We start from the raw sequence: 22,801 nt of genomic DNA on the forward strand, positions 1-22,801 counted from the left end.
ACGAGAGCCTGTAGTTCTGAAACCCTTCTAGCTGAAGTGGCTGCCAAAAGAAAAGCTGTCTTCCAAGAAATAAATTTTATATCCGCAGTAGCTGCTGGTTCAAAAGGAGGTAGGGTGAGTTTTTCCAGCACAAAATTGAGGTCCCATGCAGGGGTTGGCGCTCACCTGAGAGGCCTTAAATTTTTGGCCCCTCTGAGGTACTGTTTTAGCAGGGGATGAGAAAATAGGAGAGGCTCTGTTTTGTAATAAGCCGGAATGGCAGAGGCATGGAGTTTTATTGAAGAAAAAGGTAGACCCTTGTCAAGCATCTCAGTTAAGTATTGTAAAATCTAAGGAATATTGGGCTTTGCTGTGTCTATTCCTTGTGCTTGGTTCCAAGCACAGAATCTCTTCCATTTATCAGCATAAGATTTTCTAGTACTAGGCTTTCAAAATGACATCCATTCACAGGTTTATTGAGAGATGTGGTTGGTAAAATTAGTTGATTAGCCATGCTGCAAGATTCAGAGTTTGGAGCTGCGTGTGCAGAATTTGATAGTTGTGCTGAGACAATAGGTGAGGTGTTTGAGGCAGGTACCATGGAAGAAGGTGCGACATATTCCTTAGAAGCGGATACCAGTCCGGAGCAATTAGAATCATTTTTGTTTTTTCCTGTCTGACTTTTAGTAAGAACTTGGAGAGTAGAGGCAGAGGGGGAAAGGCATAGGCTGATAGGTTTTTCCAGCTGAAGGATACAGCATTCACTTTCCGTGCTTTTTTGTGATGAGTTCTTGTGCAGAATTTGTCCAACTGATAGTTTTGGGGAGAGGCAAATAGATCTATGTCTGGGCTTCCCCATTTTTGTGTTAACATGCTGAAGATTTGTGGATCCAGTTTCCATTCGTGCGGGTCCATAAGATTTCTGCTTAGGTCATCTGCCAGAGTATTTTGCTTTCCTGGCAGGAATTGAGCTTGAAGATGTATTTGGTAAGTCAAGGCTGTGTTCCACAAGGCCATGGCAAGTCTGCACAGGGAGTAGGAGTGGGTACCCCCCCTGCTTGATTATGTACCACATAACTGTGGTGTTGTCCGTCTTTATCAGTAGTTGTCCTGGATGAAGTAAGTCTTTGAAGGCTGTCAGAACATTCTGAACAGCTAGCATTTCTTTCTGGTTGATATGCAGATGCATTTGGTTTGGGCTCCATTTGCCCTGAATGCATCTCCCTGCCAGGTGGGCCCCCCAAGCAAAGTCTGATGCGTCTGTAGTTAGGGTTTGGGTGGCAGGGGGTAGAGTAAATGACAGTCCCTTGTTTTGGTGACATGTCTCTGCTCACCAAAGAAACTTCTGTTGCAGGCAGGGAATAAGAGGAATCATTGTTTCCAGGCTGTGACAATGTTGACTCTACGTTTTTTTTAGGTACCAGTTAAGTTTCCTCCTATGCAGTCTCGCTTATGGAATCAGTAGAATGCAGGAGGCCATGAACCCCAAAGCCTGCAGAATTTGTCTTGCAGATAGCTGGGTTTTTGTTGCCATTTGTTTTAAGTATGTTGTCAATTGCATTGCTTGTCTGGCGTGAGGTAAGCCATCTGGGCAGTTGAATTCAAGCTTGCACCCAGAAATGTAATTATTTGAGAGGGTACCAGTTGTGATTCCTTTTCGTTTATGGTGTACCCTAGGCATGCTAGAAGCCTTTTTACAAACTCCAGATGTTGAAGAAGAGTGTCCTTGTCCTCTGCCTGAATGAGACAATCGTCCAGATAAGGATAACAATTGTCCAGATAAGGATAGATTTGAATGTTTCTTTGTCTGCAGAATGCAATTACTGGTGCAATACTGGGTGCAGTAGACAAGCCAAAGGGCAGTGCAGAAAATTGGTAATGCAAAAAGCCTGCTTTGAAACGAAGGTATCTTCTGCAAGATTCCCTTATTGGGATATGCAGGTATGCCTCTTAAGTCTAGAGATACCAACCAGGCATTCCTGCCTAGCATAGGCAGTAACTGTTGTAAAGTCATCATTTTGAATTTTGGAATGCCCAGGAACGTGTTCGGAATTAAGTCCAGAATTTTTGCCATGATTTGTCTTTTCTGGGTACCAGGAAAAGTCTTGAATAAAATCCTTGTCCTTTTTCCTTTTCTGGTACCAGATGAATAGCCCCCATATCAATGAGAGACATGACTTGTTTCTGGGCCTCTGCCCACTGGTTTAGTGGCAGATCTGGCCATCCATTTGGAATTGGCAAAGTGTGGAAATGAAATCTGTACCCCTGGGATACTATGTTTAATACCCACTTGTCCTGGGTACTTAACTGCCAACTTTGAGCATGAAGTGCTAGTTTTCCACCAAGGGGACTGCCAAAAGATAAGTGCTTGGAGATGGTAGAGGAAAGTCATTGAGACTGCTTACTGCAGGGTTGTGCTTTGTTACCTCCAGATTGCTTTGACCTGTAAGATCCCTGTGACTGATTATCTGGAGCTTTTGGAGCACTTGGGTTTGCACGGAGTGGCTCTGTTGGACACAGGAAAGGACCAATTCTTAGCAGGCCAGTGCTTACTGAACCTGGGTGGCGGCACTTTCAAGAAATCTTTTACAGTTTGCATAGATTTCACTTTGTCTTCCATTTTCTTTAAAACCTCTTCTGCCTTATTACCAAACAGACTATCATGCTGTAAAGGGGCATCCAACAATTTAGCTTTAACATGATCAGGCAGATTTTGCTCCTTGAGGCAGGCATGCCTTCTTATCACAGATCCAGTTACGGCGGCCCTGAAAGAGGCCTCCAAGGAATCAAAACCACATTGCAAAGTATGCTTTCCAACCTGTTCTGCTGAATGCAATAAATCCTGTAACTCTATTTTCCACACAATCAGAAATCAACATCATTTTCTGTTTCAGTAAGGCCAGAACATGCTGTTGATATTTAAGCATATGAAACTGGCAGTTTAAAGCCCTGACTGATAAGGTTGCAAACGTATAAAACTTCTTACACCATCTATCCAGCACCCTGGAATCTCTATCAGAACATGTAGGATTTTTGGCTTTAGAAGCCTTAACACCCTTGGGACCCTGAGAAATAATCTCAGGATCAGCAGCAGGATTTTTGAAAATAAATCTGTGGGAGTCAGGAACTTTGCAATATCTGTCTGGCTTACTGGGAGCTGGAGACAGGGAATCAGGAGCCATGCTCGATTCCGAGAACACATCATCAACAATGTCTAATACAGGAGGTATTGCCAAAGGCCTATGCGGAGGAAGAAGAAGAAAATCCCTAAGCCTCTTTTTTGATTCTGAGAAGTCCTGACTCTCCCAATGAAAATGTTCCCTTAAAGTATGCAAAGTCTCTCCAAAAGAGTAATCTTCAGGAGGAGATGCAGATGGGATGGATTCCTCTGCATCAGTCCTCATAAGGTGGAACAGAAAATTCCTGATCAGAAGAGGAATCAGAAGAAATGGAAACTTGATCTGAAGATTCATAATCAGTGCCTTGCCTAGGCCTCTTAGCAGGGGGGGGGGGATGGGAACCCCTGATCAAGGTAATTAAATCCTCAGCCATTTTGATCATTTGTTTTTTAGGCATAGGGGCCTGAACACGTGGCTCATGCGTCGGTTTTTAAGACACAGAAGTTGGTTTTGACCTTGCTTTTGATGATGGCGTCGGTTTAATATAAAAATGTTGAGGCCTGAAAACATCCTCAGAAGCCGGTGCCTGCTTAGCGGCTCCGGACCAATCTAAGGGAGAGACTTCCGCGGGTTCAACACTCTGCAAATCTCGCGGCATACAGGACTCCGAATGGGTCTCAGTAGAGGCCTGCGACTCAAAAGTAGCGGGTATCAGGGGCTGCAAAAGCGCCTCACTGAGTACCGGTGAACTGGCGACTGGCTTAGGAAAGGCTTTGTCGTCTGTTTTAGACCTTGACGTTCTGTCTCTGTCTTTTTCCTTGCGTTTTTTTGTGAACTCCAGTAGTCGGACTGCTAACCGCCGACATTTCAGGGTAGTTAAATCTTGAACCAAAATATTTAGAAGCAAAGATATACCGACGCTTAATAGTGCATTGGTTACATTTATCACAAAACCAACAGCAAGGCACGTTGTGATCAGGGCCTAGGCAAGGAATATAGTACAAATGAAAATCCTTAAGAGGTATTTGCTCCCCACAAGTAATTGAATTATTAACTTTTACTGACATTGGTAAGGAGCAAGAAAAAGTTTCCCCAATGGAGTACTTAGCTTTAGTTTGAAAACTTCGGTTCTGAAACTCGAAAACGAAAATTTCAGTAGTCGGCCGACTGGCATTTGCGAACTGCTTCTGCTTCGGTCACCGCGTGGCAAGAAAGACAGATTAAAATTGCGTCGGCTGCATGTTATATAGATCTGACGTCATGGAAGAAGAGACAGCAACTGACGCATGACCCAAGACTTTGTTATTCAGGCCGACTGAGGGCAACCTGCCAGCAGATGACCCAAATGTAATGACTGCAACAGTGAAACACGAAGAACATCATTGGCTTATTTCATGTATCAATCTATTTTCTCTTTCTGGCACCAACTCACTTACTTTCAGATGTCCTTAACTTCTCTCTCCCTTCTCCCTCCATGACAATAATTATCCAGTTTTCCACTGCTATTGGGAATGGTAGCCTTAGTGGCACTACTGCATAGGGGACGTAGGGCCAACATGAAATGGTCTAGACTAAAGGGCTTTAATGTTTTTTTTTTTTTTTTTACTTCAAGCCTCATCTGTTCTCTCATGCACTGCAGGCAGGGTGACTTCAATGGATGCATATTTCCCATGTGTTCCAATATCAAAGCTAGCATTAGAATCAGGCAATTGCCATGAAGAGGTTCATGATCATTCAATCTCTAACGTCCACAATAGGCTGACCCTTCAGTGACCAGTTCATTTTCCTTGTGGGATACCATAAAGGTCACTGGCAGTCTAAAACCAGTGCTCATCTGGTTTCTCTACATCCAATTTAGTTATCAAACTAGGGATGCTTGCAACATTCCTAGGGCTAAAACCTCTAATCCAGTGACACCAATACTGGTTTTACAGGACTAGAGATGCAGTAGAGATAGTACAATCATAACAGAAAGATGAGGATTCCACTGTACAGCATGAACTAAAGTCTCATGTTAATGGTTATATGCAATTATACTGAATGTATAACCATGCTGACAGTGCAGAAACAATGTAGCACAGATCAAATGAGATGGTCCACACTGGGCATTAGAGGTAACATCAAGTACATGTCATGTCATAGCCAACAGAAAAAACACTATTGAGGCTTTCAGCATAGAAAAAGTACAGTTGTGTACCTACCATAAATGTAGATGTTTGAGTGTATTCACTGTTGTAGTCATTACAATTGGGTTATCCTGCCGGCAGGCTACCCGCAGTCGGCCTAAGTTCCAAAGTCTAGGTCCGGCGTCGGTTGCTGTCGCGTCCTCCCTGACGTCAGTGCGCCAGGGGTATAAAAGATGCAGCCGACGCCATTTTCTTCAGTTTTTCTTGCCCCAGATGTCAGGTGCCCCTAAAATGGTAGGCTCACTAATGCCAATAAGCATGCATAACCAAAAAACAACTTTTCCTTCATCTACAAGCAAATACACCACATAGATTGTATAGAATAAAGAAGTATAGATAAGGCCCAGCAAGGAAAAGGGGTGGAAGGGTAACCTGGACTGCAACAGTGAATACACTCAAACATTTACATTTATGGTAGGTACACAACTGTACTATGTTCATCGTGTTTCACTGTTGCAGTCATTACAATTGGGTTGAATCCCAAAGCTATGGTTGGGAGGCTGGTGCTAAATTGGATTAGGAGAGGCTATCAGGCCCTGCAGAACTGCAGTGGCAAAGCCTGCCCTGGATTTAGAGTAGAGAGGTAAGTGATAGTGCTTTGTAAAAGTATGCACTGAACTCCAACTTGCAGCCAAGATGTCTTTGGTTGGTACTCCTCTGAGGAAGGCTGCTGAAGTGGTTGCTGCTCTGGTGGAATGTGGCCTAATGCCCTTAGGCACTAATTTGCCATGCTGTGAATAGCAGAAACGAATGCAGTGGCCTACCCACTTTGAAATAGTCTGCTTTGAGATAGGCTTTCCTTGTGATCCTGCAGCATATGCTACTAGAAGTTGTTCAGTTTTTCTGAAAGCTTTGGTTCTGTCCAAGTAGAAGCGTAGCTGTCTGTGAATGTCCAAAGAATGCAGAAGTCTCTCACCCTTATGCTGTGGGTTTGGGTAAAAGGTAGGCAAGTGAACTGTTTGGTTAAGGGCCACACTGGTCACTACCTTAGGCACAAATGTAGGGTTTGTCCTCAGAGAAACTCTGTCAGGATGGAAAATGATAAAAGGTTCCACAGCCATGAGTGTCTGTAACTCAGACTCGTCTAGCCAAGGTTATTGCTAGGAGCAGAGCTGTTTTCCAGGATAAGAATTTTATATCAGCTGCAGAGGCTGGTTCAAACGGAGGCAGTGTAAGTTTTTCCAAGACATAGTTAAGGTTCCATGCAGGCAGTGGTGCTCTCCTTGGGGGTCTTATGTTTTTGGCCCCTCTCAGGTACTGCCTTAGTAATGGATGAGAAAAAATAGGTGGTTCTGTATTGTAATGAGCAGAAATGGCAGAGGCATGAATTTTAATTGATGAAAAGGAAAGGCCTTTATCCAGCATCTCAGTTAAGTATTGCAAAATTTGAGGAATATTTGGAACAAACATGTCAGTACCTTGTGCCTGGTTCCAAGCACAAAATCTCTTCCATTTCCTGGCCTCCAAAATAACATCCATGACTGCTTTAGAAAGAGGTGTGTCTTGAATGGCTACATTATCCGCCATGCTGCCAGGTTTAAGGTCCTGAGTTGGCTGTGCAGTATCTGACTGCCTTGTTGGGTCAATAAGTGAGGAATTTGAGGTAATGTCCAAGCTGGGCATTGAGACGAGCTCTTTAGGATTGGGTACCAGTGCTGGTGGGGCCAGTCTTGGGCAATCAGAATCATTTTTGGCTTCTCTTGTCTGAACTTGTGGAGTACCTTGGGGAGGAGAGGCAGAGGAGGAAAGGCATATACTGTTGGGTTTTTCCAGCTGAAAGATAGAGCATCCACTTTCCATGCTTGCTTGTGATAAGTCCTTGTGCAGAATCTTTGTAGTTGGCAATTGTGAGGGAAGGCAAATAGGTCTATGTCCGGGCATCCCCAGTTCCTTGTTATCATGCTGAAGACTTGTGGATCCAATTTCCACTTGTGGGAATCCATTAGGTTTCTGCTTAGTTCGTCTGCCAGAGTATTTATCCTTCCTGGCAGGAAGTGTGCTTGCAGATGTACTTGGTAAGTCAATGCTGTGTGCCACAAGTTCATGGCTGGTCTGCAGAGGGGGTAGGAATGTGTGCCCCTTGCTTGTTTATGTACCACATGACTGTGGTATTGTCGGTCTTTATCAGTAGTTGTCCTGGATGAAGTAGATCCTTGAAGGCTGTCAGGGCATTTTGAACTGCTAGCATCTCTTTTTGATTGATATGTAGATGTATCTGACTTGCAGACCATGTGCCCTGAATACATCTTCCTGCCATATGGGCCCCCCCAGGCGTAATCTGATGCATCTGTTGTCAATATCTGCCTGGCTGTGGGTAAGGTGAATGGTTGTCCCGTGTTGTGGTGACAGGCTTTTGCCCACCATCGAAACTCCTGTTGCAGGCAGGGAATGAGGGTAATTATTGTTTCCAGGCTGTGGCAATGTTGAGTCCAAACACTTTTTAGATACCACTGAAGTTTCCTCATATGCAGTCTTGCATATAGAATTAGCAGAATGCAGGATGCCATGAAGCCCAAAGCCTGCAGAATTTTTCTTGCAGATAACTGGGTCTTTGTTGCCAACATTTTGAAATAAGTAGTCAGTTGTCTGTGTTTGTCTGGCATGAGATAAGCCATCTGGGCAGTTGTATTTAAGCTTGCACCCAGGAATATTATCTCTTGAGAGGGTACGAGTTTTGATTTCTTTTCGTTTACTGTGTACCCTAGGGCCTGTTAGTAATGTTTTTACAAACACCAGATGCTGTAGTAGAGTATCCTTGTTCTCTGCTTGAATAAGGCAGTCATCCAAGTAAGGATATATTTGAATTCCACTTCGTCTGCAAAAAGCAATTACTGGTGCCAGGCATTTTGTGAAGACCTTGGGCGCAGTAGATAAGCCAAAGGGCAGTGCAGAGAATTTGGTAATGCATTCAGCCAGCTATAAATCTGAGGTATCTTCTGCATGACTGTCTGATTAAGACATGCAGGTATGCCTCTTTTAGGTCTAAAGTCACAAGCCAAGCCTTCTTGCCCAGCATGGGCAGAAGCTGCTGCAGAGTTAACATTTTGAATTTTGGAATATCCAGGAATGTGTTCAGGATAGACAGGTCCAGTACTGGTCTCCAGGTTTTGTCCTTTCTGGTCACCAAGAATAGCCTTGAGTAAAATCCTAGTCCCTGCTCTTGCTGTGGTACTTGCTGAATGGCTCTCATGTCCATGAGGCATGAAACTTGTTTTTGTGCCTCTGTCCATTGATTGCGTGGCAGGTCTGGCATACCGTTTGGCCTTGGCAGGGTGTGAAAATGGAACCTGCAGCCCTGGGATATGATATTTAAGATCCATTTGTCCTGGGTGATCATGTGCCAACTTTGTGCAAAAAGTGCTAGTTTCCCCCCAAAGGAGCTGCCAGAAGATAAGTGCCTGGTGCTGCCAGGGGAAAGTCATTGAGACTGTTTCCTGTATGGCTGTGATTTCTCCGCTTTTGGAGGTAGAAGCACCCCATTGTTTAGGCCTGTATGAGCCTTGGGGCTGTGATCTGCCTCTGGGGCGTCTGTATCTGCCTCTTTGCGGCCTGTCTGACACTGGAAAGGACGAATTCTTTGCAGGCCAGTTCCTGCTAAATCTGGGAGGCTGTACCTTTAAGAAATCCTTGACTGTTTGCATAGATTTAGCTTTGTCCTCCATTTTCTTCAACACTTCTTCTGCTTTAACACCAAACAAGGTATCATGTTGTAATTGAGCATCTAATAATTTTGCTTTAACATGATCAGGCAGATTCTGTTCTTTTAACCAAGCATGGTTCCTAATGACAGAACCTGCAACAGCGGCCCTGCAGGAGGCCTCTAGAGAATCAAAACCACATTGCAAAATATGCTTTCCTACTTGTTCAGCTGCATGCAATAAATCCTGCATTTCTTTGTTTTCTGCACATTCTGAATTTGTCAACATTTTCTGTTTAAGCAATGACATTAGATATTGCTCATATTTAAGCATATGAAATCGACAATTTAAAGCTCTTACAGCCAAGGTAGCAGAAGTATAACATTTTTCCCCCATCTGTCCAGGGCCCTTGAATCCCTATCAGAGGGTATAGGGTTTTTTTGCAGTGGAAGCCTTGACCCCTTTGAGACGCTGAGAGATAGTTTCTGGGTCCAGGGTTTTTATAAAGAAATTTATGTGAATCAGGAACCCAGTATCTGTCTGGTTTAACAGGAGCTGGTGGCAAAGAATCAGGAGACAGTCCGGACTCTGAAAATACATCATTTACAATGTCTAAAACAGGAGGAATAGTAAGGGGCCTGTGCTGAGGTAATAAAAGGAAGTCTCTGAGCCTTTTCTTGGATTCTGAGTAATCTTGGCTCTCCCAGTGGAAATGCTCCCTCATAGTATGCAGGGTTTCCCCAAAGAGGAGAGGCTGAAGGAATAGATTCTTCAGCATCAGAATCCTCATAGGGAGGAAGAGAATATTCCTGTTCAAAAGAGGAATCAGAAGAAATGGAAACCTGATCTGAAGATGCATATTCTATCTCTTGCCTAAGCCTCTTATCAGGAGGGGGATGGGAACCCCTGATCAAAGTAATTAGGTCTTCGGCCATTTTAAGCATCTGTTTTTTAGGCATGGAGGCCTGTCCAGAAGAATGCTGTACTTGTTTCTTTGTCTTTAGCTGCTTTAGTCTTTGCCTTTGAAGCTGAAGTTGGTTTTACATATAACTGTGTAGGCCTGAAAACATCCTCAGAAGCCGATGCCTGCTCAGTGGCTCTGGACCCATCTGAGGGAATAGTTTTCGAGTGTCCAATACCTTGTGTTTCCAGCCGCCTAGTTGGCTCCACGTGGGAGTCTGAAGCGGTCTGAGGCTCTGAGGTAGCGAGCGTCAGGGGCTGCGAAAGCGCTTTACTGAGAACCGGTGAACCGATGACAGGCCTAGCAGAAGCCTCATCTTCAGTTTTGGACCTCGGGTACCTGTTCTTTTCTTTGCGCTTTTTATAAACTCTGGTAGTTGGTTGCTCCGATGGCATTACATAGTTAAATCTTCTGCCAAAATAATGAAATGCAAAATCATACCGACACTTAATAGTGCGTTGGTTAAATCTAGCACAAAACTGACAACTAGCAACGTTGTGGTCAGGGCCTAGGCAAGGAATACAGTAAGAATGAAAATCCTTATGAGGTATTTGCTTCCCACAAGAAATACAATTAACTTTTTCTGACATCGGTCTGGAACAAGAAAAAAGTTTCCCCAATGGGGTACTTAGCTTTAATGAAGACTTCAGATCTGAAATTCGAATTTGAAAATCTCAGGAGTCGGCCGACCGGCACTTGCGAACTGCTTTTGCTTCGGGCACCACACGGCAAGAAAGACAGAAGAAAATGGCATCGGCTGCATCTTTTATACCCCTGGCACACTGATGTCAGGGAGGAGGCGACAGCAACTGATGCCGGACCTAGACTTTGGAACTCAGGCTGACTGTGGGTAGCCTGCCAGCAGGATAACCCAACTGTAATGACTGCAACAGTGAAACACAACGAACATACTTTGTTTTATAGTACAAAATAGCAACACTGTAGCCAGGAAAACCAAGATGACAATGCAATGAAAGAAAACAAAATAGAAAAAATATTTCTTTTTTTTTTTTTTTTTGAAAAGGTGAATGCACTACCACCAGAAATAACGACACTGTGTGTAGCCCCAACTCTTGTAGCTTGTACAGAATAAGCATAAAGATATCTCATACAAGAAGACTAGAACAATGGAGGTCAATGACAGCCTGTACTGGACAACCAGTCAATACACAGATTTTTCTCTCTCCCTCTTTTATTTTTATGCTGTCCTTTCATTGCCTTCTGCCCTTTTTGTGTTTGCAATGACAACATGTAGGACATAAGCAGGTATGAAGCTCTAAGACAGAAGCATCTTGACAAAGAACACTGCTTTCATGTACTACTTACCTTTATGTAAAGGAGCTTCAATCTTCCCTTTTTCCTGAAGAAGTTCTTCAAAACTCTCATGTCAGTTCTGGCATCTAAAAACACAGACTCATATAAATATGTTTCTTTGCTACAATTTTGTTGATAATTGCTTTCACAGTCACACAACCTGAATGAAGATACACTTCCTTTTAATTATATCATGTTGGGAAAGTGCAGGTAAATGAGCTACAACACACACGTTTTCTAAATAATACCAAGAATTTTTTTCCTCTAAATAACTTCCAAAGAATCAAATGTTCGTTTCAAAACCAGTACTCCCCACTGAAACCAATTAATTTATTAGGTTTAATTGTTCTTCACTGAAATGGTTAAGTGGGCTGATCCCATATGATCATTATTAGATGCAACCCTGGCTAAAATGACAGCACAGAGTATGTAAGAATTTTATGTTAAAAATAAGGTGGGGAAATTTCAAATAATATACCAGTTCAAATTTACTAAAAAAGCCAATGTAATAAAACAAAATAAAAAAGTAAAGTGTTTTGCAGTCAAAAAAACAGTGCAGAGTCCGGCATAATTTGTTTCTATGAATCAGTAATGTAATATCAGCCAAACAGCATGCACATCCATAAATAGTTTACCTCATGAAGAATTCAGTGTCTTATAACAACACAAACTTGTACAAATCCTGTTCATATTCACTTAGTATCAGATGCAAAAGTTACTCATATTTTATTATACTTATTAAAATTGAGCATTTCAAAAATAGTTATTCTTTGCATTAATGATTCTGATTTTACTTGCTGGTTTAGAAATCATATTGTTGAGAAACTGAATTGTTTTCACTATTCACACTTTGGAACACGTTCTTAAATTTAAACATATTTGACTTGTAAAATAAAATATCAGAAAATGCCCAAGAAAATCTGAAAACTAAGATAAAGGTCACGTTACAATGTACACATTACAGGTTCATCACGTTCTACTGGTTTTACAAATTTTACACAGTTCACGAGTACAATATAGATAGTCAATGTCCACATTTGAATATGCAATTTTGTCTGTTGTTCACCTGTACCCTTATATGAGAAATTCAAGAGTACAAAATACACTGTGCAATACCTATATGTTTTTATCAATTTATATTTATATGTTATGTTTTTGTGATGTTAAATTACTTTTTTACTAAAATATTTTTTCTGTATGTATGTATGTCTTTGCACTGGGAACGATTTCATTCAGCTACACTGTGGTCTAGATTTGAATGACAATAAAGTTTACTTTGACTTGACTTTTGATAGACTGCAGATGAAGTACTTCAAAAAGACAAAAGTACTTTACCTTCTCTTCAGTACTACAAAAAGAAACAAAATGAAACTAACATCTAACTCATAAACTACTAAAGCTAAACTCTAAAAATTTATTTAAGAAATTACTGTCCGTATCTTTCCACACTCAGAACACCAAATAAATTGAATGATGAAGTTAAAGATGCAGGCTCAAGAAAGACTACCCACTGTACACGTATTTGGACTGAACTGTTAAGATCTACATATGTTACACAGAAAACTGTCAAAATCAGTACAGTTGAGTGCATAAACACATCCAAGGAATAATGTCCTTAAATAGCATTCACATTCCAACATTTAGTTAGCCAGAGCTAACAAAGGAAAATGCCAAAATACAAGAGTTTCATTCAGACTACAAAATGTGGGAGGATTAGTTCCTTTACTGCATACAGGAAATTGCAAAACATGATGATATCCAGGTGCAGATCTGTCAGAAAGGTGACATCACAGTCTCCAGTAGTTAGACACCTGATTCTGACATAGATCAGTTCAGTCAATAGGCCTAATCTGATAAGGGGATGGATTTCCAGCTCTCAGGTAGCAGTCTACCATCAAGGAGAAAGGAAGTGTAGCTTGAATTTGGTGATTCCACAGAGGAAACCACATGAAAAAAAAGCAGCGTGTACCCCACGAAGACTGAAAATCAACATGAGACTGTAGACTGCATTCCTCACAAAGAAAAAAAAAGGACAGACCAAGCTACTTCTGGCATACCCAATTGACCTGATCCTCTTGTCGTCTGCTTCTACCAGTCCTTGCACTGTTCACCAGCTGCTAATGCAGAGTTCTTTGGCTTCAATCATGTTTGCAAGCTGAGACATCCAGGTAATACAAAAGTTCAATAAATGATGGAGGAAAACCAGGGAATGGGCACTCAATTACAGTATGAAATACACAAAGTTTAGGGAATAAGATAGGAACTAAAACAGAGATGTCCATTACACCAGACATGTTATTTCAACAGCAATTAATCAGTCTTTTAAAGATAATTCAAACAGGTGGGTTTCCCTGCATTTTTAATTAAGCCTTGCAAATAGTCCACCAAGTTTCTAAAGTAGCTCTGGCAACAGTTATACAACATTTTTCAAACTGAATAAAATAATTACTGCAGTTCTGGTAAACACATCACTGTGTACCATTCTCTCCCAATTGTAGTTGTCCCAAAAACAAAAGCTATGTACTTTTTATAACGTTAGATCTCTAGGAACTGCATATGTTAGATATATATGGCAGCTAAAACCTTCACAGGCTATCGTGCATAAATCACCTACCCAGACTGCATCACACATCCCTCATTCTCTAGTTCTGAAGTCAACACAAAGTCAAGGAAAAGGTGGGAAAACATGTAAGGAAAGAGGAAGGCAGAGGAAATAAAACTAAAGGTGGGAGGTATGTTACTTATTGTTATGTTACGTTTGTAACTTTATACTTGATCAGATGATGTTCAGAGTCCTCAGTTAATCCTCCTGGACTGTCACTCTCATAGAAGCATAGCCCTAAAGAAACTGTAGCTCAAAACAAGACCTACTACCCAAAACAATGTCCAGTGTATAACTCCTCAAAGACTTGCTTAGGGAAGAAAAGGCTGTAGTTATGTATGGTAACTTTTTCTGAACACTTTAGTTCTGACAAAGAGACAAGCAACTGTTTATCACTGCAGAAAGACTACGTTTTCTCCACAGTTTCAAAGCTACCTGTGAAAATCTTAACAATGAAGATATTCACTATGGTTAGAGTTCACTAGAAAAACTGAATTAAATAGGCTGATTTAAGTTAAACTTTGTGGCAACTTTAGGCATAAAGGACATGCTAGTTATAACTGCAACTTTCACTTTATGAAAAAGTAGACAAGGTAGTCTCACAGAAATAGCCTGCAACTCAGACTGCCTTGACTGATGCAGCAGACACCAAAGTGACAATCATCCAGAACATCAATTTCAGATCAGCAAAATCTACTGGTTCTAATGGCTGAAGAGTAAGTTCCTCAAGCATAAAGCAAATGCTGCTTCTCAACTAGCTGTCTCAAGGCAACAACGGGTCTGTTGTGTTGCATTCTGATCTGAATCTGATCTCCACTTCTCCTGTCATACTTTCTACTATGTGCATTCATTTATCAATAATCCTCTCCAAATCTTTCATGAAGTGTGACAGGAGTTCGATACCTCTATACCACCCACAGTAGAGAATGCCCCTTTTATTCTTGTACATTGACAATAGCATATCTGTTCTCCAGTCATTTAAAATATGCCTTTCTATCTCTCTCTCTTTCCATACTGTTCTGAATACCCTCTGGAGCCATTTCTCCCCAACTCATCCAACATCGTGATCATATCTGCTGTGATCCATCTGAGCCTGTTGCTTTCCCTGACTGCATTTTCTTACATCCTGTTCCTACTTCTTCTAGGGTGGGCTCTTCTACCTTTTTAATTGAAGGATGTGTATGTGGCAGCACAGCTTCTCTGAGACATTTTTTTTTTTCATTTACAAGCTGCTGGAATTGCTCCTTCCATCTGCCTTTGATGTTCTATAGACTGGTGAGCGAGTTGATGCTGGCATCCCTTATGAAGTGGTCTGATGACAATCTTTTTTATCTTCCTGTCTTTGCCTTGCAACCTGATAGAATTTCTTTGTGCCATCTACTATGTCACTTTCCAGAAGCTGGTAGAGCGCATCTGATGCCTTGTTCTTAAGTTACAGCAACTGCACTTTTAGCCTCTTTGTTATTACCAGTATCCCTTGTTTGCCTGGTTTGCCTTTTCTATTTCCCACTTTTTCCTGCACTACTTCATTCTTCAGTTGACGTCTTGGACTGCTGCATGACTCATTCCACCTCCAGCTTTTATTATGAACTTTATTTCCATACCCGACTCAACCAAAAATCTGTTCCACAGTCTTCACACATGCTGTTTTGAAGTGCTTCCATTCTTCTTCAACTCCACTTTCCTCTTCTTCCTGAGGGGATAGAGCCCCAAGTATTTCCCTAAACTCTAGTACTTTCTCTCCAGTCAACTTCCAGATCTACAGCTTAGTCTCTCTTGACCTTAGAGCCTTCTGTGACCACTGTTTGCAGCTGTGACAACTAGTGGTTTATGCTGTGGGCTGACCACTTCATTGGGGATGTCCTTGCAACTGCGGATTCTATTCCAATGCCCTTTTCTTACCAGGGGAAGTGTACCCAAGTTGCATGTTGGCCTTGTCACTGTCTCACTTGCCGAACTAGGTATTGGCCACTATCAAGCCATTTGCCAGACAGAAATCTAGAATGACCTCTCCTTTAATCCCATTGCCCCACCCATGTTGAACCGGACAGTACACATGTCCTGTTCTGTCTGGCCAGAAATGTGCATTTAGGTACCCCATTATCAACACCAACTAATTTTGTCTTGCCTTATCTGATAAGTCTTGCAACTGTTACCTGAATACACCATCTTCCTAGCTTTCTCAACCTTGCTGTGGAGCATTGGCCAAGATTATTAATAGTGCCCTAGCCTTACACTGTAGTCTCACTGCCATGAGTCTGCCACTAATTCTGAATGCATCCTGGTCTTCTGATGCCTCTCTTTCATCACAGTTTCCACACTATTTCTAGTTTGTCCTCCTCTGAGTAGTAGACTCTGGATCCTAACCAAGTGGCTTTATTGCACTGCCCTTCCATCTTGTCTCCTGAATACACAGGATGTCCAGCCTCCGCCTATTCATCGTATCATCCACTTTCAAGCTGCATCTGTCAATGCACCTAAAAAACTAAATATCAATAATACAACAAATATTACAGATATATCTTACAGCACATTACAAGACTGTAGAATACTCTTCTCCTAACAAAAATTAGATACTAATCTTCTTTGTGGAAATAATCTCAATATAATAAAAAATTATATAAATGTCAGCATGTGGTTATGGCCATCAAGCTTCTTGAAAGCTACTAAACTAACTGTAAGACTGAATATCAAATTTATAAAAATCATACATTTTTACATTAAATCTGTAACATTAAAAAGGCAGGTAAAAATAGCTTACCTCATTAGCCATATAATCTGTCAAAACCTGACCCACATCTGCAGTCAAAGACAGGTGTTAATCTCCTCTATCATTTCATTTCATATTCATTTAGTCTGATATATAGAAAGGAATCTACATGGAAAAAAGCAACAGTTCCAAGTAAATTCTTCAGTTCTCCCTTAACACACATACAACTATATCTGGGTTAATGCACTAAGCAGGGGTATCACGAAAGTGACAAGGAAATAAAATAAGCTACCAAAGGTCAACTACAAGGATCGAGATAAACTTTTTTAAAAACTTTTAAGAAAGACAAATGGCATATACAAGACTGTAATTAAAAAAAGGATAATACAATGGTTCACAATACAGTGACTGTACTTTTTATATAATTCTGATTTGAAGTGAGGTCTAAGAAACCAACTGTCTAGTCAGAACTGGGCAGTAAATCTTCTACAGACTGGGGTACCTTCCTTGGTAAACACTGTGCATTAGACATTTTAAGTCATATGAAAGTAGACAAAGCATGTTAAGCATGACAGAATATCCAAAATGGAACTAAAAGGTTAAGGACAGAAATGACCTTAGCTTTATGCTCTATCATCTTGGTGACCACAGATTTAGGCCTGACTCCAGAACATTCAAAAACAACATTATCTGTTACTGCTTAGAGGATAAAGGGGACAGCTAGGATGTTAAAGAACATATGATACAGAATGCAGTCAGGATGTTAAAGATCTATCAAATTGCTGAGCTGTACTGGAAGCTCATGATAAGGCTGAATCTAATTTTAACAAGTTTCAAAATTATGCATTTAATTGTGACAGAGTTCTCCTACCCTAGAATTTTAGACGACAGATGGTCCTTTTTAGGATACGGCCCACACTTGAAGGTGCAAAAAAACTGAAATTAATGAATAGAATTAGTCAAAATGGAATCAGTGCACAATAGTAAATTGGATTTGGTTTTAGCTAAAATCTTGTGGAATTATTAGACTAAATGGGCAAAAAAGAAGACTCCTGCAGAATTCTTTTTTTTTTAATTTTTTTATTTGGTTGTAAAACAATAGATACAAAACAAATCAATTATAAAATAAACAAATAACTATTTACACAGTTCCACAGCTGGTTAATACATCAAAATTCTACATATCAACAATAATTAATATTTTTCAAGCAAGTCTAAGTATAAGACAAGATTTATATGAATGTGAAACATTAGAAGTTCTCATCTTTATAGTATGCAGGTCCCTAATGCAAACATTTTTTCCATACTAATAAATTCAACACTAGAGGGGATAACTTTACTTTTCTGGCTACAGCAAGAATAGAACAAAGACTAGGCACTTGGGTTTTTGGAATTATCTCAGGGACTGGAACATTAAATAGAACTAAAGATTTAGAAATATTACATCTATTTGACCACAGAACTTGAATGACATTATTAATTTCTTTCCAAAAAGGGGCAATGATTTCACATTCATATACCATATGCATATAAATCAGCTATTATTTCAGAATCGCATCTCCAGCATTTAATTGTGTTGAGTTGTACATGACTATAATTTTGTTAGCAGTGACAAAATCTCTGAGTAAGAACTTCAAAGTGAAAAATTTCCAGTATAATGAAGATGTGGTTTTATCTGAAAATTTTTATATTATTTTCTTGCAATCTTCAGAGGAGTCTTCATTATTACTTTTTGAAGAATAATTCCAATAGGAATTATCTAAATATGTGAAATCTAACTGAAGAATTTTACAAATTTGTGACAAATATGATTTTTCATTGCATTATCATTGATATTTATTAAGAATTCCAATAATTTGGGGGACAATTTCTCATCTAGGTTAAATATCTTATTTATTTCTATGTTCACAAAGTCTTTAAATATTTGTAAAAGTAACCAATTTTCAGAATCTTGATTGTATTTGGACCTTAAATTTTCAAAAATATATACATCAGTACCATTTAAGAATTGCTGTCAATAAATTAAGTAACATTGTTGCTCCAATACTAGAATTTTGATGAAGTTATGCATTTCTAAGCAGTCATTTGTATAGCCAGTTAGAAACAGAGAAAATATTAAATCTTTAATACAATGGTTAGACTATGTGAACTTTTGGAAAGAGGAAATGGTGTTATTTAAATAGAGAATTTGAGAAGAGGGTGTAAATCTATTTATGCAAAAAAATCTTTTAATAACCAAATAAAACTATTAGAAACTTTTTGTTTATGGCTAGTTGTGATATAGTTATTAATTTACTAATGATATTTCTTGACGTATTTGTTACCATTTTGAATCATAAGATGAATTTATCCACAATGTTATAACTTTTACAATTGCTGAAGTAGCATACAATTGAATATCAGCGAATCCTATTCCACCATTATTGCAACTTTTTTTGTGCCAATCAAAGGGAACGGTTTATTAGTATGCCAAAAAAAGTTAAGTAGAATATTATTTATCTGCTTTATCAATTTGTTTTGGTGGAGACAGTACAAAAGATTGCAAGACAAAAGTACAGTTTTGTACCTACCATAAATGTAGATGTTCGAAGATCCACATTGCTGCAGTCCTTACATATGGGTAATCCGCTGTCCTCGGTCGGCCCGAATACCAAAGTATTAGGCTGACGTCGGTCATGGGCGCTCAGATCTGACATCAGAGCGTCAGGGTATTAAAGCGCATGACCGACGTCATATCCTCAGTCTTTTCTTGCCCCAGATGTCAGAAGGCCCTAAAAAGAAAGGCCACAGCCAAAAATAGAATACTTCCCAAAAGGCATGTACAAATAACAGCTACCACCCAAATCATACAACCATTCCAAACTACAGAGGGGAAGGAGGGAGGGTAAATTGGACTGCAGCAATGTGGATCTTCGAACATCTACATTTATGGTAGGTACAAAACTGTACTATGTTCTTCATCTCACATTGCTGCAGTCCTTACATATGGGTAGAATCCCAAAGCAGAGGTAAAGGGAGGCTGGCAAAATCATAAAGCATTGGGAGCTGCCAAAATGCCCTGTAAGATTGCAGTGGCAAATCCAGCCCTAGATTTGGAATAAAGAGGAAGGTGGTAATGTTTAGAAAAAGTATGCACTGAACTCCAAGTAGCTGCTTCCAAAATGTCTTTAGTAGCTACTCCCCTTAAAAAAGCTGTAGAAGTGGCAGTAGCCCTAGTGGAGTGAGGTCTGATTCCAGCCGGAATCTCCATACCATGATGAGAATAACAAAAAGCAATACAAAAGCCAATCCACTGAGAAATGGTTTGTTTTGAAACAGGTTTCCCCTGAGAACCCAAAGCAAAAGAAACAAACAACTGCTGAGACTGTCTGAACCCTTTAGTCCTGCTCAAATAATAATGTAACTGCCTGTGAATATCCAAAGTGTGCAAAACTTTCTCCCCTTTATTTTGGGGATCTGCATAAAAAGTAGGCAAATGAATTGATTGGTTCAAGGCCACATTTGAAACCACTTTAGGCATAAAAGTAGGATTAGTACGCAGAGATACCCTATCCTTATGAAAAATTAGGAAGGGTTCAACTGCCATAAGAGCCTGTAATTCAGAAACCCTCCTAGCAGACGTAATGGCCAACAAAAAAGCAGTCTTCCAAGACAAAAACTTTAACTCAGCAGTAGCTGCAGGTTCAAAAGGAGGTAAAGTAAGTTTTTCCAACACAAAATTGAGATCCCAGGCAGGAGTAGGAGCTTTACGTGGGGGTCTTATGTTCTTTGCCCCTCTAAGAAATTGCTTAAACAAAGGATGAGAGAATAATGGAGGGTCACAGTCATAGTGAGCAGAAATGGCTGCAGCATGAACTTTAATAGAGGAGAAAGACAAACCCTTGTCTAACAATTCTGTAAGATATTGAAGAGAAACACTTAAATCAGGCCTGGAAACATCAAAGCCCTTTGTTTTGCTCCAAATTAAAAATCTCCTCCATTTATCAGCATAAACTTTCCTTGTACTAGGCCTTCTGGCCTCCAAAATAACATTCAAAACTTGTTGTGGAAGCTGCGACCCTCCAGGTTCTAGAACAGAATATGCCAGGCTGTTAGATGCAGGGACTGAATCCTGACATTGAGGAAATGATTGCCCTCCTGTGACAAAAGGTGCGGAATCGAAGGCAAAGGCCATGGAGGCTCCGTACTAAACTCCTCAGCAGAGGGTACCAGTGCTGTCGAGGCCAATCTGGAGCTATTAGTATCATGGAGGGCTTGTCTTGTCTGACCTTCAAGAGTACCTTGGGGAGGAGAGGCAGAGGTGGAAAGGCATAGACGTGAAGATTGCTCCAACTGAATGATAGAGCATCCACTTTCCAAGCTGTGGGATGAAACATTTTTGTGCAAAACTTTGGCAACTGGAAATTTAGTGGAGAAGCGAACAGATCTATGTCTGGAGTTCCCCATATCACTGTCAATTTTCGAAATACATGAGGATCCAATTTCCACTCGTGGGGATCCACTATCTGTCTGCTCAAAACATCTGCTAAGGAGTTCTGTGCTCCAGGTAGAAATCTTGCCTGAAGATTGAGGTGTAAACTGAGAGCAGTCTCCCACAAAATCATTGCTTGCCTGCAAAGAGGGTACGAATGGGTTCCCTCTTGCTTGTCGATGTACCACATGACAGTTGTGTTGTCTGTTAGAATCAGCACTTGCCCTGGGTGAAGTAAATCCTTGAAAGCCATTAATGCAAATTGGACTGCTAACATCTCCTTCAAGTTGATATGTAAATGTTGAAGTCTGGCAGGCCACGTGTCTTGCACCCATTTTCCATTGAGGTGTGCTCCCCAAGCCTTGTCCGAGGCATCTGTCGTTAAAATCTGACTCGCCTCTGGTCGGGTCACAGAGAGTCCCTTGTTTAGGTGACATTCCTGAGCCCACCACAAAAATTCCTTTTGAATGCAAGGTATTATTTGAATGACAGTGTCCAGATCTTGGCAGTGTTGTGTCCATACATTTTTGAGATACCATTGTAGCTTCCTCATATGCAGATTGGCATTGGGAAGCACCAGAATACAAGATGCCATGAACCCCAAGGCTTGAAGGACTGTCGTTGCAGTCAGTCTGGACCGTAGAGACAATTGATGGAAGTAAAGAGTAAGGTTCTTTTGCTTGTCCGGTGTCAAAAAGGCCATCTGGGAAGCTGTATTCAGTCTCACACCCAGAAAGCACATTTCCTGAGAGGGTACTAGACTGGACTTTGTTTCGTTCACAGAATACCCTAGGCACCTTAACACTGCCATCACATACTGTAGATGATGAAGAAGTTCGTACTTGTCTTGAGCAAGAATCAGGCAATCGTCCAAATAAGGATAAATCTGTATTCCTCTTAACCGTAAGAAGGCTATCACTGGAGCCAGAACCTTTGTGAACACCCTGGGCGCAGTAGATAAGCCAAAGGGCAATGCAGAGAACTGATAATGTAAAGTCCCAGCCAAACGCAGGTACCTCCTGCAACTGGGCCTGATAGGAACATGAAGATAAGCCTCTTTGAGATCCAGAGTTACCATCCAGTGATCTTTGCCCAACAGAGGTAGAAGTTGTTGCAACGTCAACATTTTGAATTTTGGAATGTCTAGGTATGTGTTGAGAATAGATAAATCCAAAATCGGTCTCCAAGTGTTTCCTTTCTTTGGTACTAGAAACAGGCGAGAATAAAATCCTAGGCCCACTTCTGACAGAGGGACCTGCTGTATAGCCCCCATTTGAAGAAGTAAAGAAATCTGCTTGTGAGCCTCTACTCTTTGCTGAGGAGGAACGTCTGGCATGCCTTTGAAAGGAGGCAATGTATGGAAATAAAACTTGTAGCCTCGGTCTATAATGTCCAACACCCATTTGTCCTGGGTGACTAAAAGCCAGTTTTGCTTGAAGAGTGCCAACTTTCCTCCCAAAGGAGCTGCCAGACAGGAAGAATCTGGCAGCTGAAAATGCAGGTCATTGGGCCTGTTTACGAAAGGACTGGCCCCTGCCCACACCTGTAGATTGAGCAGGTGAACTCCACGTCCTAGGCCTGAAAGTACTCTGAGCTCTGCCCCTACCACATCTAGATCTACCCCTAGACTGTGAATCAGAAGAAGGATAAGCCCATCCCTTAGTAGGCCAATTCCTGCTAAACTTAGGAGGCTGCACCTGCAAAAAATCTTTAACAGTCTGCATAGACTTAGCCTTGTCTTCCATTTTCTTCAAGACAGATTCCACAGGAGAACCAAACAAAACTTCAGACTGTAAAGGAGCATCCAAAATTCTAGTTTTA

At 40.8% G+C, this 22,801-nt stretch overlaps 1 protein-coding gene across 3 annotated transcripts in view; it reads right to left on the bottom strand.

Annotated features, from left to right (window-relative positions):
• The window catches only part of AGGF1 (angiogenic factor with G-patch and FHA domains 1), a 1,405,627-nt gene that overhangs the window by 1,254,477 nt on the left and 128,349 nt on the right, over positions 1-22,801 (bottom strand). For 2 of the 3 annotated variants that reach the window (XM_044058021.1, XM_044058023.1), the window contains one exon: positions 11,210-11,283. In XM_044058021.1, the coding sequence (XP_043913956.1) occupies positions 11,210-11,269 (60 nt within the window). In that variant the 5' untranslated portion in view covers positions 11,270-11,283. Of the gene's footprint in view, positions 1-11,209; positions 11,284-16,560; positions 16,675-22,801 lie in introns of those variants that run through there. The other variant, XM_044058022.1, reaches the window with a different exon arrangement.

The sequence above is a fragment of the Protopterus annectens genome, chromosome 16.part0 (genome assembly GCF_019279795.1).
Source record: "Protopterus annectens isolate FY-2018-M chromosome 16.part0, PAN1.0, whole genome shotgun sequence".
Classification (NCBI taxonomy): Eukaryota; Metazoa; Chordata; order Ceratodontiformes; family Protopteridae; genus Protopterus; species Protopterus annectens.